This window comes from Capra hircus, chromosome 3 (assembly GCF_001704415.2).
Source record: "Capra hircus breed San Clemente chromosome 3, ASM170441v1, whole genome shotgun sequence".
Taxonomy (NCBI): domain Eukaryota; kingdom Metazoa; phylum Chordata; class Mammalia; order Artiodactyla; family Bovidae; genus Capra; species Capra hircus.
The window spans coordinates 108072965-108088181 of record NC_030810.1 but is presented as its reverse complement, the minus strand read 5'-3'; the positions used below and the strand labels follow the sequence as shown (position 1 = coordinate 108088181).

General features: G+C 37.7%; 1 protein-coding gene across 1 annotated transcript in view; it reads right to left on the bottom strand.

Annotated features, from left to right (window-relative positions):
* LOC102168221 (T-cell surface glycoprotein CD1b-2-like) overlaps positions 1-15217 on the bottom strand; it is a 64083-nt gene that overhangs the window by 561 nt on the left and 48305 nt on the right. Inside the window, exon 4 of the mRNA XM_018046344.1 lies at positions 48-326. Coding sequence (XP_017901833.1) covers positions 48-326 — 279 coding nt within the window. The remainder of the gene's footprint in view (positions 1-47; positions 327-15217) is intronic.

Here is a 15217-nt window from a genome sequence, read left to right as displayed (position 1 = left end):
GAAGACCATTTCCTCCCATCCCCAGTTGGGCTCCAGTTCCTTCTCACCCCAGTACAGGATGATGTCCTGCTCTCCTAGACTGCTGTACTTCAGTCGGCAACTCAGGCCAGCAGCCTCCCCAGCTGCCACATCCAGGGTTACTCGGAGATACCAAGTCCAGTCAGCATTGGGCATGATGTCTCCCTGCTGAGTTCCAGGCTGCTCCTGCTCGCCTCTCATCCACATCACCCACACAGGTTTTGGGTAGAATCCTGAGACGTGGCACACCAGCAGTAGGTGGCCAGGCCCAGGAGTGGTGTTACTGGACAGCCAGGCTTCAGGCTTCACTGGGTTAGGAAGGTGCAGTAATAATGTCAGATTATGACTCTAATCCAGAGCCTGGGGATTTGGAAACCCACAAATTTGGATAGTTGCCTCTTCCACTCCTATGGAAATCAGATCATTTATTAATTAAATACCTCTCAACTTAGGTGTTCTCCACTTTTGAATTTAAAGAAGGAGGTGGGATGTAATAGAAAAGTCTTGGGGAGAGAACAAGACTAACCTTGCTTCTGCAGTTCTGCTTTCCCTGCATCGAGGACACCCAGGAGATATCGAGGACAGGTTTCTGAGATGAACGACTGAACTGAACTGATTGTGAACAGTGCTTCTATGTACCTCCATGTACAAATATTTCTTTAAAGGTCTGTTTTTAGTCATTATGGGTATTATACCTAGAAGTGGAATTGCTGAGTGAAATGATTACCTCAGTGTCTAATTTTGTGTAATATTCAGTTTTCCATAGCACCTGTACAATCTTACATTCCCACAAGCAATGTGTGAGGGATAGAATTTTAAATAGGTGGATAGATACATACATATATAATAGATGCATACTATATTAGGGGTAAAAATTAACATTTTAAAATATACATTATTAACTATTCAAAGTAAAAATAAACTAATAGTAATAGAGAATTTTTAAATGCTTTTTGCAGTTCTCTTGAACATCTGACTTAGTAGAACACAGCTATATTTTCATATCTGCTCCCAAATACAATCTGATGTCCTATAGTCTCTGGAAAACAATATACACTCAAATAAGATCTTGGTGTTGGTATAAAAATAGCTTTGAACTCATGTCAGGAGCAAGCAAGTGTCCCTGAACACACCTCAAGAACAGCTTACCTAGATCTGGTACTTCTGTAGGGGATGTGTGAAGGTATCATGTCTTCTAAGTTAGAATATTTCTAAAAAAGTTTCATTTTAAGTAACTATCTCATTACCCTGAGGTAACCAAAGGCAGAATGAGTACTTGATTCTTTCCATATATTTACCAATTGTCGAGAGAATGAATTGTTTATACGGCTTCCTAGCAGAACAATGGGTAAGTTTTTGCATTATTGAACACTCATGAATTTCAGCATATTAAAAATATTTGAATCTATCCTGGCCATTTCTTGAGGTTCAAACTGTCCCAGCTGTGACATGGGAACCTTTTAAACCCAGTCACTATGAATCCTTTCAACATGCCTTTATCATTGAGCTTCCCTTTACCTTCTGGTACAGCAAAGTTTTTCCAGACTCTTGTAGAAACTTCCTACCCCAAACTAGAAATTAGCCATTTCTCCAAGATGCTTTGGTGACTTTCAATGGGAAAATAATATGTGGAAACCATAATCTGAGTCCTAAGCATTGGTTTGGGGAATTTTCAAGTGGCTAGGACCTTTTTCTAAAGCTTAAATATTATGATTTTTTAAGTTGTACTTGCAATAAATAAATTTTATACTTTTATACATACTTCAAGTTTAAAACTACAGAGTTTTATTTATCCATGTCATATCAACTACTCTTCTCTACAAAGAAAATCCTGGTTCCCAGGGAATCAACACAAATGTACTCACCTAATTTCACTATACACTATACTCTATACTATCTCCCTGTCCCACTGTACACTCTCTCACTAGCCTATACACGCATGACAGTCTTAGAACAACAATAGAAACCCTACCACCAAAAATATGATGTGGGGTAATTTAAGATTTTTTTCTTACCCTACAATGTATCCCCTGGAGACAAATAAATTTTTATGCTTTAAATCACCCTGACTTCTGGTGTGTTACAAACTTGATAAGCAGTTATGCTCCTTGTTGCATTTTGCTTTAATTTTTAGGAGTTAAAACTCCTGTTTGTTCAATCTGTCATGTTATTAAATGTCTATGTGGACCAGGACATCCTGAATGTCAGAGTTAGGAGCTCAGCAAGTCCTTTCTCCAAATAGTGATAATAATATTTGGACAAAATTTTCAAAATAACCAACTTTAGATTTCTAAAAAATCACCAAAGATACGGGACAAAAGCTATTCAAAGAACTACCTGAACCTCAGCAAGAACAGTGGGAGGGGCAACTTAACATGGGGTTGTTTCCATGCTTTCCTTGACTTCTGGATACAGATATTTGGCAACCTCTTTGACCTCCAAACTCCTCCAAGAACCAAACACAATTTAAGCCCCACCCAAATCACTCACAAGCACCAGATCTCATCTTTATTGAATCTTCTTGTCATTAGCAAGCACTTGGTTTGTGATTTTAGGAAGCTATACCTGATATAATGCTACATGTTAACCATATTTTTTGCCTAGTAACCTGTTCTTAAAATGCCTCTGTTTTTCTCTCTTGTAATTGGCCCAAGGCCGTGTTGCTGAGTTCTGAGCAATGAAATGCAGTGTGCTGGAGATGTAGCTTCCTCCAGGCCTGACCATGTAGGCAACATGCTGATCATCTTGCCATGCAGTGCCATCCTGGAGGTCACCTGTTAGGGAATGTTTAACAGGAGGATTCCTGCATGCTGTTTCTCATAAGTCGTCTGTTCCTTATCAGTGGAACAGCAAGCCACTCCCAGGACTAAGGTCATTATATGAGACAGGCTTGACTCTTCTTCAGTAAACATTCTCTTTACAACAAAACTGCTTCATCTCGATCCTCTTTCTTGAGATATGGATTGTCTCCTGACGTTGTGACCAATATTAATCCCTTGTTCCCTTGGTAATGGTTGCTGCATGTTTGGTTTTCTGATCTTTATCATTGCAAAAGAAATTTCTTGTACAACAGCCTATATATACTCACAGAAAGACCATCAAAGCACCTTTGCTCCATCAGAGCTTGGGTTCCCGTGTGTTTCTTTCTTTCATTTTCTCCCTCTCTCTCTCCAGCTAATTCTCTGGAGTATAGAAACCTGTCGTGCTCACTCTCCTGCCCTGGCTTCCAAGACCCCGCGCCTTTGTGAGCAATGAAAGCCCTGTGTCAAGGTCTTTATTGGTTCTCTGCATTAACCAGGGAATATCAGCCTCTTTCTCTCTTTCATTTTCAGCAGGTTCAGGTCCACTAAAGGACCCCAACAGTCACCTGTTACAGATGGCAGATACAGGGAAAAAGGGCTGTCTGGCCACATGAGGTGTGCTTCATGAGAAATATACTTTGTTGTCTTTAGCCGCTAAGATTCTCAGATTTACTTATAAGTGCAGCACAACTAGCTTTACTGGTTAATATTGTTACCAAACCAAACTTGGGTCCACTTGTCCAACTCACAGTAAAATCAATCTACTGACATTGAGTGATGATGAAGGAAAAAACGGCATTTATTGCAAGGTGCCCAGCATGGGACCAAGCAAGGAGAATGGGCAACTCATGCTTGAAAGACCTGAACTCACTGAAGGCTTTCAAGGAAAGATTTTTTAAAGACTGAATGAAGGAGAAGGTCTCCAGGTGCATGATCAGCTTGTGCACACACTTCTGATGGGTTGATGATGAGGTAACTGGGTGGTATTTCAGCAGTGAAAATCATCAACCTCTGGTTCTAACTAGCCTGGAATTACCTGTTGGTGGTCAACCTGCAGTTAACTTCTTTCACCTGACAAAGGTTTTAGCACCTGCAAAATAGCACACGGATATGGTTTGGAATATTATCTATGTCCCTTGAGGAGGAATTAAAGGTTGTTGACTTTGTTTTGTACCTAAACCATAATATTATCTTGTCATGCTTGACTATTTTCCTTTGTTTCTGCATTTCCTCACTTCTCCAATTAAGTTTGCCCTTGGGAATTCAGAGAAGGACTAGGAGGGAAAAGCTTTTCTACAAACAAAAAGCAGAGAACACTGGGTTTGTTTCCAGAAAGGCCTTGCAGGGTCCTGCTCAGTTACTATATTATAGAACCCAGTAACTAGTATTCTTTCCATTCTCCTGAACTCAGAACCAAATGAGATACAGATATAGAGGATAAGATGTGTGGATCAAATTGTCAATTTAATTTCTGATAAACTTCCTAGAGAATTTTCCTTAAGTGTGTAATCCAAGTAATCTTGCTGGCACGGAAAATTGAAGTGGCCTTACTCACTCTTATAAACTGTTTTTGTTCAAGCCCCCAAATCCATATGTTGAAGCCCTAACTTCCTGTGTGGCTATATTTAAAAAGGAAGCCTCTAAGAAAGTATTGATAAGTGAGGTTAAATAATGTCTTGAGTGTGGGAACTTTTAAGAAGAGACACCAGAGAACTCTCACCTTCTCTCTCTCCCTCTCTCTCTTTCCCTTTCTCTCTCTTTCTCCTATGTCCCACCCCCCGCTCACCACATGCACTGAGAAAAGGTCACATAAGGACATATCAAAAAGGTGGCTGTCTATAAGCAAGCCAAAAGGAGAACCTTCACCAGACTTCTCAAGAATTGTGAAAAAATATGTCTGTGGTTTTCTGTAACCCAGGTTGCGTGTTTTGCTATGCAGCCTAGACAGACTGATACACTCATCTAGTCCAGGCAATTCTGGAAAATCTCCACGCCTGAGGGTCTGTTTCTGATCAAGTCAGAGGATGGAGGAGAGACCAGAGCTGACAATTCTGAAAGCAGCTTGGCTCCAGAGACAAAGAGCAGGAAGAAGCTGTTGAGATATATCACAAACCCAGTTTCTGTCCTGGAGTCACCAATGAACTAATTCACTCTATTGTCATGGGAAAGAATAGGAATAAGAAAAAAAAAATATTTAGGGGACATAAGATGGTATCAGCTCTACCCTCAGACATGACAATGCCCATCCACTCATTCAAACAGAAACCTAGAAACCTGCATTTTTTGAAAATGTATCTCTCCTTTACTCCTCACAGTCACCATGGCATTTGTCTCCATAATCTATAAAATATGCCTCTTCCTCTCTAACCTCACTATCATTTAGTTCTGCTTTCATCACATGTGACCCAGGTCAAGGCCACCACCCCTTATCTAGACAATGCAATCCAAACCCTCTCTCTATCTTTTCAGCACTATGGTCAACATTGCTACAAAAAAAAAAAAAAAAGCAAACTTCATCATGTCAAGTTCATGCTATTAATAGTTCATTTAATTTCATAAAAAATAATCCAAACTCCTATATATGTCAGTTTTATACACAAAGGTTCATATATTAATGTATCATTACCCAACAAAAAGGGTTGAGGAGGTGAAAGGAGTGAGATGTGCAAGAAGGGAGACAGACTATATCAGGGAATGTTTATGAACATGTATCCAAGAGTCTGAAATCTGTATGAAGTGCAACAGGGAAAGAAGGAGGTGGTTATATAAGCTCTCTAGACACACATGATCCCCACAAAATAATCTGATATGGATGGGACATCCTGATTAAAGTCCAACCTGGGACTTCCCTGGTGGTCCAGTGGTTAAGAACCCACCTTGCAATGCAGGAGACATGTGTTCAATCCGTGATCAGGGAACTAAGATCCCACATCTTGCAGAGCAACTAAGCCCACACACCACAACTAGAGAGGCATGCACAGCAACAAAATATCCCACATGCTGCAGTGAAGACCCACACGCCACAAGGAAGAGCCGAGGTAGCCGCATAAGTAAATAAATATTAAAAGAAACCATCCTGCCTGAGGGTCCTTGCCCATCGTGGCGGATCCAGTGCTCTTCCTCTGTCACCAGCCTTCCCAGGCTCCCTCTTCTTGCCCCACTGGTGCCTAGCCTCTAGTGTCCTCACGCTCACCTTTGCCTGGGCTCTTACCTGGCCCTCCACCAAGCTCACATCAGTGGGTTGTTTAACCACTAGAGATCACTGTCCTCAGCACTCCACTGTTGTGTGCCCACCCCACAGTGTCACACTCTACTCCATCATCCCCTCTGTGCCAGCAGAAACCTCACCCTCTGACCACTTCCCTGCTCAAGAAACCACACTGCCTCCCATAACACATGCCTTTTACTGGTCTTTCATTTCCCCATCAGCACTTCTTCAAGTGATTCTCTCCCCTTCTTGGCTCCCAGCAGCAGTCTCTGCTTCTGTTCTGGGTCCTCCTGCCTCTCACATCTACAGCAGTGGGAAGGGTACCACCCTGAGATCCAGGATAAACTTCTTACTAGAATACACTGATTATTGCCCAGGGTCTCAATTTCTCCCACTGTAAAATGACTGCACTAAAAGAATTTGACATTCTCCAATTCTGCTTCAACTCTAACATTTTTTGACTTGGTTTGTGTTTACATTTACTTTTATTTACATAGTCTTTTCTTTCTCTACCTCCTGGACCTCTTTTCTATGGTTCCATGATATTCTCTATTTACCTTTAAGCTGAGTCGCCTGGGTCTCTTCTCTCTTTTATCACCACTCTTCCCTATCCATTCATTCTAAGTGCTGCCCACCACCTTGGCTAAATTTTGAAACCTAAAACATTGCCTTCTCACTGGACCTTAAGTTTTCCTTCTGTAAATAGATTAACAACAGGTAAAATGCTTTTTTTTTTTTTTTTTTGTAAAATAAAAGCCAAGAAATGAACAAAAAACACTACCACAAAACAGAGGTATATCAGGTAAGATATAGCTTTGTAAATTATTAATACAAGCATATGCTGACCTCACAAGATGAATAAAATCTTTAAGAAGGAACTCAAATAAGACATTGAAAATAAGAGTGGGAAATGGAAGCTGACATTTAGGCTTCCCAGGTCATTTTCATGAGTTGGTTCCCAAGACTTATGTCTATAATAGCCACATGAATGAGGAGGTAATGTCTTGAGATCACCCCCCTCCCAAAAGGCAAGTTGTCAAGGGACTTTTGGGGGCTTCCCAGGTAGGGCTAGTAGTAAAGTACCCACCTGACAATGTACAAAATGTAAGAGATGTGTGTTTGACCCCTGGGTTGGGAAGGTCCCCTGGAGGAGGGCATGGTAACCCACTCCAGTATTCTTCCCTAGAGAATCCCACGGACAGAGGAACCTCAAGGGCTACAGTCTGTAAGCTCACAAAAAGTTGGACACAACTGAAGTAACTTAGCATGCACGCATGCATGGGACTTTTTACTACACCCTCAGTGAAATTTGATTAGGAAAAAAGAAAATCCACCCATATGAACAGGGAAATAATAAGAAAACTTATGGCTGCCTTGTGCTCTGCCTAGAAAATTTTTAAATTATTCTTATGAAAATTCTTAATCACAGGTTTGCTAACATGAGTTTGGCATTGAAAATATCTATTTAATTTTTAATGCCCAATCAGAATTTAATATCTTCCCCACCCGGAGATCAAACCCATGTCTCTATGTCTCCTACATTGGCAGGCAGGTGCTTTACCACTAGTGCACCTGGGAAGCCCATAGGCCACTATACACTCGCCCACATCCACAGAATGCACAGGTGACACTAGAGGTAAGGAACCTGCCTGCCAATACGGGAGATGTAAGAGATGTGGGTTCGACCTCTGGGAAGATGCCCTGGAGGAGGGCATGGCAACCCACTCCAGTTTTCTTGCCTGGAGAATCTCATGGACAGAGGAGCCTGGCGGGCTACAGCTCATGGGTATGCAAAGAGGTGGACACGACTGAAGCGACTGAGCATGCACAGAATGCACAAAACCTTTTCTAAACAACCAATTAAAAAGAAACTTTATTCTGATCAACTCATGCTAGACAACAGGCTGAATAACCTTGCCATGCTCTCTAAGTAAGATGATAATTTTTAAATTTTCTTATTTCTTTGGATGATATATTACTTCTGGTATTTTTTCAGCTTTTTTAAAAAACTGAAGTACAGTTTACATAAAACTGTATATAAATCACAGGCATATGATATAGTGATTCAGAATTTTTATATGTTATACTCTATTTGTAGTTATTATAAGATATTGGCTATACTCTCTGTGTTGTTCAATATATCCTTGTTTGTCAGCCTTTTAAAATAAAAAGTTATTGCCATTTCTGTTGTGTCTTTTAAATATTAAGTATCATAGATAATTCTTTTAAAGGTTTCAGATAGTACACTTGGCAAATGTAAACACAGAACTGAATTCTAGGGATCCATGATCAACACAATCTTCTTTTTTTCTAATATATATTGTCCTTGCTTTATGCAATTTCAATATATAAAGGTTTCAGTTACCATGGTTTATTTAAATAATGCCAAATCCCCAACAACATGGCTCAAATTTCAGTTACCACAGTATATTAAATACTAGTAATTGAATAAAGCACAAACTGTACTAGTAGCTCTACATTCTATGAAAGACAGTGGAAACAATAAATGTGCAATCAGTGATCAATGACATCAATGGTCAATCACAACACTTCTTTCAAAGCTTGTCAGTGACTATTAATTCCATGCACAGAGAGCAAATTGTGTACAGTTGACACTTGAATAATGTGATTTGAGCTACATGAGTCCACTTATAGGGGACTTTTTTCTTCAGTTAATACAGTCTACAGTACTACATGATCAGAGGTCAGTTGAATCTGCACGTATAGAACTGTGGTTTGGGAGGGCCAACTGTGAAGTTATACACGGATATTCAACTGCAGAAAGAGTTGGCCCCCTAACTCTAGATTGTTTTGAAGTCAACTATACCTACATTATTTCCTTGTATTCCAATAATAAATCCATGTGACATTTATATGGACAAAAATAGAAAAACGGAATCAGCCAACATAGATGAAAATGAAAATGCCAGAAGTGAGATTTGAATTGAATCTAAATGAAGCCATAGGAGATATAGCAGACCTGGGGAATGTTGATACCACCACTGGATGAGAAATTATATATATGAACCTAAAGGAACTTAGTGAAGGCAAACTTATGAACATCAATGAGGAAAATAATAGTGTCAAAAGGATGAAGGTGTCCCAGATTAAGTGATGCCTACAGAAAATTTCACGTTTGAGGAACCCTCAATGTATCAAAAAGTCAGTGTTAATTGGAAACTGATCCATTCTTAGAAGGAATTATGAAAGTTCACCAAGGCCTAGAAAAGATATTCCATATCTATAAGTGATATGATGAGAATAAGGCAAGCATGGCTAAAATTGCTATAGATAAATATTTACAAGAAAATAAAACATTTAAATTCTGGACATTTATATCATTTTCAGTGTTGCTGTTGTTGTTCAGTCATTCAGTCACGTCCAGGTCTTTGAAACCCCATGGACTGCAGCATGTCAGGCTTTCCTTTCCTTCACTATATCCCAGAGTTTGCTCAGACTCATGCTCATTGAGTTGGTGATGCCATCCAACCATCTCATCCTCTGCTGCCTTCCTCTCCTTTTCCCTTCAATCTTTACCAACATCAGGGGTCTTTTTCACCTGAGTTGGCTCTTATCACATGGCCAAAGTACTGGAGCTTCAGTGTCAGCATCAGTACTTCCAATGAATATTCAGGGTTGATTTCCTTCAGGATTGACTTTTGATCAAATCCTCTAGGATTTGACTTTTGACTTCAAATCAAAAAGGATTTCCTTTTGATCTCCTTGTTGTCCACAGGACTCTCAAGAGTCTCCTCCAGCACCACAGTCTCTTTTCAGTGTTTTCACTATTTTTCTCGGTTTCAGTGTTTTCAGTGACAGTGTGCTAAAGTAATACTAGTGTTACTATTTTTTTCAACTTCTCTATACAGTTGACCCTTGAACACCATGGTTTTAAACTATGTGAGTCTGCTTTTACATGAATTCTTTTCAATAAATATGTACTACAGCACTACACGCTCCACAGATATTGAACCACACAGATATAGAGGGCCAGCCTCTGCACAGTTTTACACAGATTTCATGAGCTCAACCCCCACATTGTTCAAGGACCAACTGTGTATTTATAACCAAAAATAAGAAAAATTTTAATGCTTTGACAAAAAATTTTAAAGGTGATGGAATGATCCTAATTTTCCCATTGATAATTTAAGTCTTTTTGCTTGGTTTCACCTTGCCATGATCAGTTTTTAGAGTCCAACACTATCATGCAAAGAAAAAACTGATTTTACATTGTAAGATTTAGACTCAATATTTTAAAATTATAATTTATTAACATTCATAATATCTTCTTTTGGACATATCATTTTATTTTTTCTTTTTTTTTTTTTTTACCAGTTGGCTATATCTGATTTTTTTTTTAATTTTAAAGTCTTTAAAGAATGCCTTAATCCCCTGAAGTTTGGGAGGAATTAACTGCATTGGATTAGGATTATAATATCATTCTCTTTATGGTATCAATTTACTGAATATAAAGCCAAACAACTACTAAGTCCATCAATTTAAAGGATATTTTTAGAAGTATACATTTGGCCTGTTTTCTAAAACCCATAATTTTATCCATATCTTCAAAATTTCCTAAGAAGTATTGAAGATTACCACAAATTTAATTCTTAATCCTATGATGACATTAGCACCTCATCTTATATTTAACAATGATTTTCAGTTTATATTTATTTACATTTTTAAAACATTCAAGTGCCTTTTTGGAAACTGAAAATGATAGTACCATTCTTGTATGATATTTTTAAAGCTATTTAAAACTAAGCTTTTACTATATGTTTTGCTATCAAAATTTTAAAATTAATGTGCATAGATCAAACTATATAGAATGCCATCAAATTTTTTTAAGTATTTTAAGATGCTTGTCAATTATATTTTCCACACAGGGTGGTACTATCATATACCTAATGTTTCAAATCATTTTTGTATGTATTCAGCTTTTGTAGCTATGTATGATTTATATAATTCCTTCCCAATCATCTCGTGTACTAAGCTAGCTATTCAACACACACACACGCAAAATGTTTTATGTATTTATAAATACATAAATCTAATAATTATGTTTTACCTGGCTCATATCTGAGATGATATCATCAAATCTTAGTGGAAAATAGTGAGCATTTCTTACCTTATTTAAAATTGCTTGATTTGAACTTCCCTGGAGCTCCAGTGGTTAAGACTCTGTGCTCCCAATGCAAGGGGCCTGGGTTCAATCCCTTGTCAGAGAACTAGGTCCCACATGCCAAAACTAAGACTTAATACAGACAAATAAACAAATATTTAAAAATTTAAAAATTGCTTGATCTATAACATCTACCATAATTTCAGTTGATCATTTCATATTTTATCCCCTAAATAATGTGCTACTATATTATTTGTTGTAAATGTTAGTCTTCTGCATAAATGTTCTATCATACTGATAGTGTTGGCATAATTTATGTAATGTCTGCCAAATGAAAAGAATGCTAGTACATTTTATTGGATGGTGCTCTGAATGCTTGATTTTGTCCTATCAAGCATTCAATCATGCATATGATGTATTTATTTACAGCATGTCGATATTTTCAAAATAGTCATAGTCCCACAGCACTTATAGTTTCATAATTGATCATATTTCATTTTTGAATATTTATTATGTATTCAAATATTGTCCTTTTGCTATTAACATGATAACTCTGCTGATCATCTACTCATTTCCTTTATTAGATAATTTTTTCATCACTAAAAGATTTTCAGTATAAATTTTAAAATAATAATAAAGCAATACATATAGGATTTTAAAAAACAGAATCTAGTTATTTTTCACCAATTGAAAAAATTGTGTGAATTGATGTTTCAGAACCTCTTTTCTTTATATATATATATATATATATATATATATATATATATATACACACACATATACCTACTATACTCACTGTAGTCACTATACTGAGTGGTGAACACCACTAAGCCATAAAAAGGAATGAAATAATGCCATTTGCAGCAACATGGAAGGAACTAGAGATTGCCATACTAAGTGAAGTAAGTCAGAAAAATGAAAATCAAACATCATATGATATCACTTACATGTGGAATCTAAAAATGACTGAAATGAATGTATCTGCAAAGCAGAAACAGAATCATGGACTTAGAAAACAAACTGTAGCTGCCAAGGTGAAGAGATGGAGTGGGAGGTCGGAGTTAGCAGATATAAGCTTTTATTTAGAGAGCTCTCCATTCTATGTATAAAATGAGGTCCTACTATAGAGCCCAGAGACCTATATTCAATATCTTACAATAAATATTTTAATATTGCATATATATGTATAACTAAATCACTTTATTGTACCACAATAATTAATACAACATTGTATATCAACTATACTTCAATTTTTAAAAGAAGGAAGAATTTTTTTTTTATTTTTTAAAAAGCATCCTATCTGTTCTTAATCTTTTTACTGAGCATTCAAAAATGTACCCAATCATACAGTCCATTGATATATCACAAATAGAACACATCTATATTATGCAATTCAGATCAACAGGTAGAATATCACTAGTACCTGGGAAGACTCCATATGTCACTCCTTACTGCATCTCTGATTCCTAAACATAACCACTATTTTTACTTTTAACATCATAATTAGTTTTTCTCTCCCACTGTAGTATCTTCTGCCTAAAGAATATGCTTCAACATTTCCTTTCCTGATAACAAATTGCTTCACTTTGCTCTTGTCTAAAAATAAGAACAGTATTTACCTTCAGTTTTGATGGATAGTCTCACTGACTATAGAATTCTAGATTTTCAATTTCATTGTCTTAGAACTCTGAAAACAGTATTGCATGCAATTCTGGCCTCTATTGTTTTCTTTGAGATGTCAGATGCTAGTTTAGTGATAGAAATCTAGCCTATAGTCTCTGGCTATTATTAAAATATTCTCTTTGTTTTTGGTTTTCAGTAGTTTCACTGTGATGTACATGGTATGATTATACACAGGAGGTGATGAATAGATTCGCAGATTAGATCTGGTAGACGAGTGCCTAAAGAAGTTTGGATGGAACTTTGTAACACTGTACAGAGGCAGAGACCAAAACCATCCCAAAGGAAAAGAAATGCAAGAAGGCAAAGCGGTTGTCTGAGGAGGCTTTACAAATACCTGAAGAAAGAAGAGAAGCGAAAGGCAAGGGATACAGGGAAAGACATATTCAACTGAATGCAGAGTTCCAGAGAATAGCAAGCAGAGAGAGATAAGAAGGCCTTCTTAAATGACCAATGCAAAAATTAGAGAAAAACAATAGAATGAGAAAGATTAGAGAGCTCTTCAAGAAAATTGGAGGTAACAAGGGAACATTTCATGCAAGGATCAGCACGATAAAGTACAGAAATGATAATGACCTAACAGAAGCAGAAGATATTAAGAAGCAGTGAGAAGAATACACAGAAAAACTATACAAAAAAGGCATTAATGACTCAGATAACCATGATGGTGCGATCATTCATCTACAGTCAGACATCTTGGAATGTGAAGTCAAGTGGGCCTTAGGAAGCATCACTACGAACAAAGCTAGTGGAGGTGAGGGAATTCCAGTTGAGCTCTTTCAAATCCTAAAAGATGACACTGTGAAAGTGCTGCACTCAATATGCCAGCAAATTTGGAAAACTCAGCACTGTCCACATGACTGGAAAATGTCAGTTTTCATTCCAGTCCCAAAGAAAGGCAATGCCAAAGAAATCTGTATGCAGATCAAGAAGAAACAGTTAGAACTCGATATGGAACAATGGACTGGTTCAAAATTGGGAAAGGAGAGTGAAAAGGCTGTATATTGTCACCCTGCTTAGTTAACTTCTATGCAGAGAACATTATGCAAAATGCCAGGCTGGATGAATCACAAGTTGGAATCCAGATTTCCAGGTGAAATGTCAACAGCCTCAGATATGTAGATGATACCACTCTAATGGCAGAAAATGAAGAGGAACTAAGGAGTCTCTCGATGAAAGGGAAAGAGGAGAGTGAGAAAGCTGGCTTAAAATTCAATTTTCAAACTACTAAGATCATGGCATCTGGACCTATCTCTTCATGGCAAATAGAAGGGAGAAAAGTGGAAGCAGTAACAGATTTTATTTCCTTGGACTCCAGATCACTGCTGACAGTGAGTACAGCCATGAAACTAAAAAACACTTGATCCTTGGAAGGAAAACTATAACAAATCTGGACAGTGTGTTGAAAAGAAGAGACATTACTCTGCCAACAAAAGTCCATATAGTCAGTCCATATGATTTTTTCGGTATTCATGTACAGATATGAGAGCTGGACCATAAAGGAGACTGAGTGCTGAAGAATTGATGCTTTCAAATTGTGGTCCTGGAGAAGACTTGTGAGAGTTCCTTGGACTGCAAGGAAGTAAAAAACTGTTAATCCTAAAGAAAATCAACCTTGAGTATTCATTGGAAGGACTGATGCTGAAGTTGAAGCTCTAACACTTTGGCTACCTGATGAGAAGAGCCAACTCATTGGAAAAGCCCCTAAGGCCAGGTAAGATAGAGTGCAGGAGGACACGGGGGTGACACAGAATAAGATGGTTGGATAGCATCCTTGACTCAACACGAACTCCAGGAGCTAGTGGAGGACAGAGGAGCCTAAACTACTACAGTCCATGGGGTCGCAAACAGTTGGATAGGACTTACTGACTGGACAACAACACTTATTATGACATTTTTGTTGTTGTTGTTCATTTTCTCCTTCTTCATTGGAATTCTTGATCCCATTTTTCTATTTTGGGGACTTCTCAACCATTATTTCATCTCTACCGTTTTCTCCATCTCTTCAGTCACTTTGTGACCAGCTATGCATATATTTGACCTTTATATGGTATTTCCTCAGCTGCATACTTTGTCTTTTCTGTATTTTCTACCCTTTGTTCCTTCAAAATTTATTCTAGACATATTCTTCTAATCTATCTTCCAGTTCAGTAATTCCATCTTTAGTGAGGTCTTATCTGGTATTATATTCATCCATTTTTTAGCTACTATCATTTTATTTTTTGACTACAGAAGTTTCATTTGCTTCTCTCTATATAACTTCCATTTAGCTGCCAAAACTCTCATCTTTTTTTGTTTCCCTCCTTGAATGTGTTAAGCCTACTCATTTTAAAGTCTGGGCCTGAATACTTCATTATCTAGGATGCTAGTATACCTGTATCTGTTGTC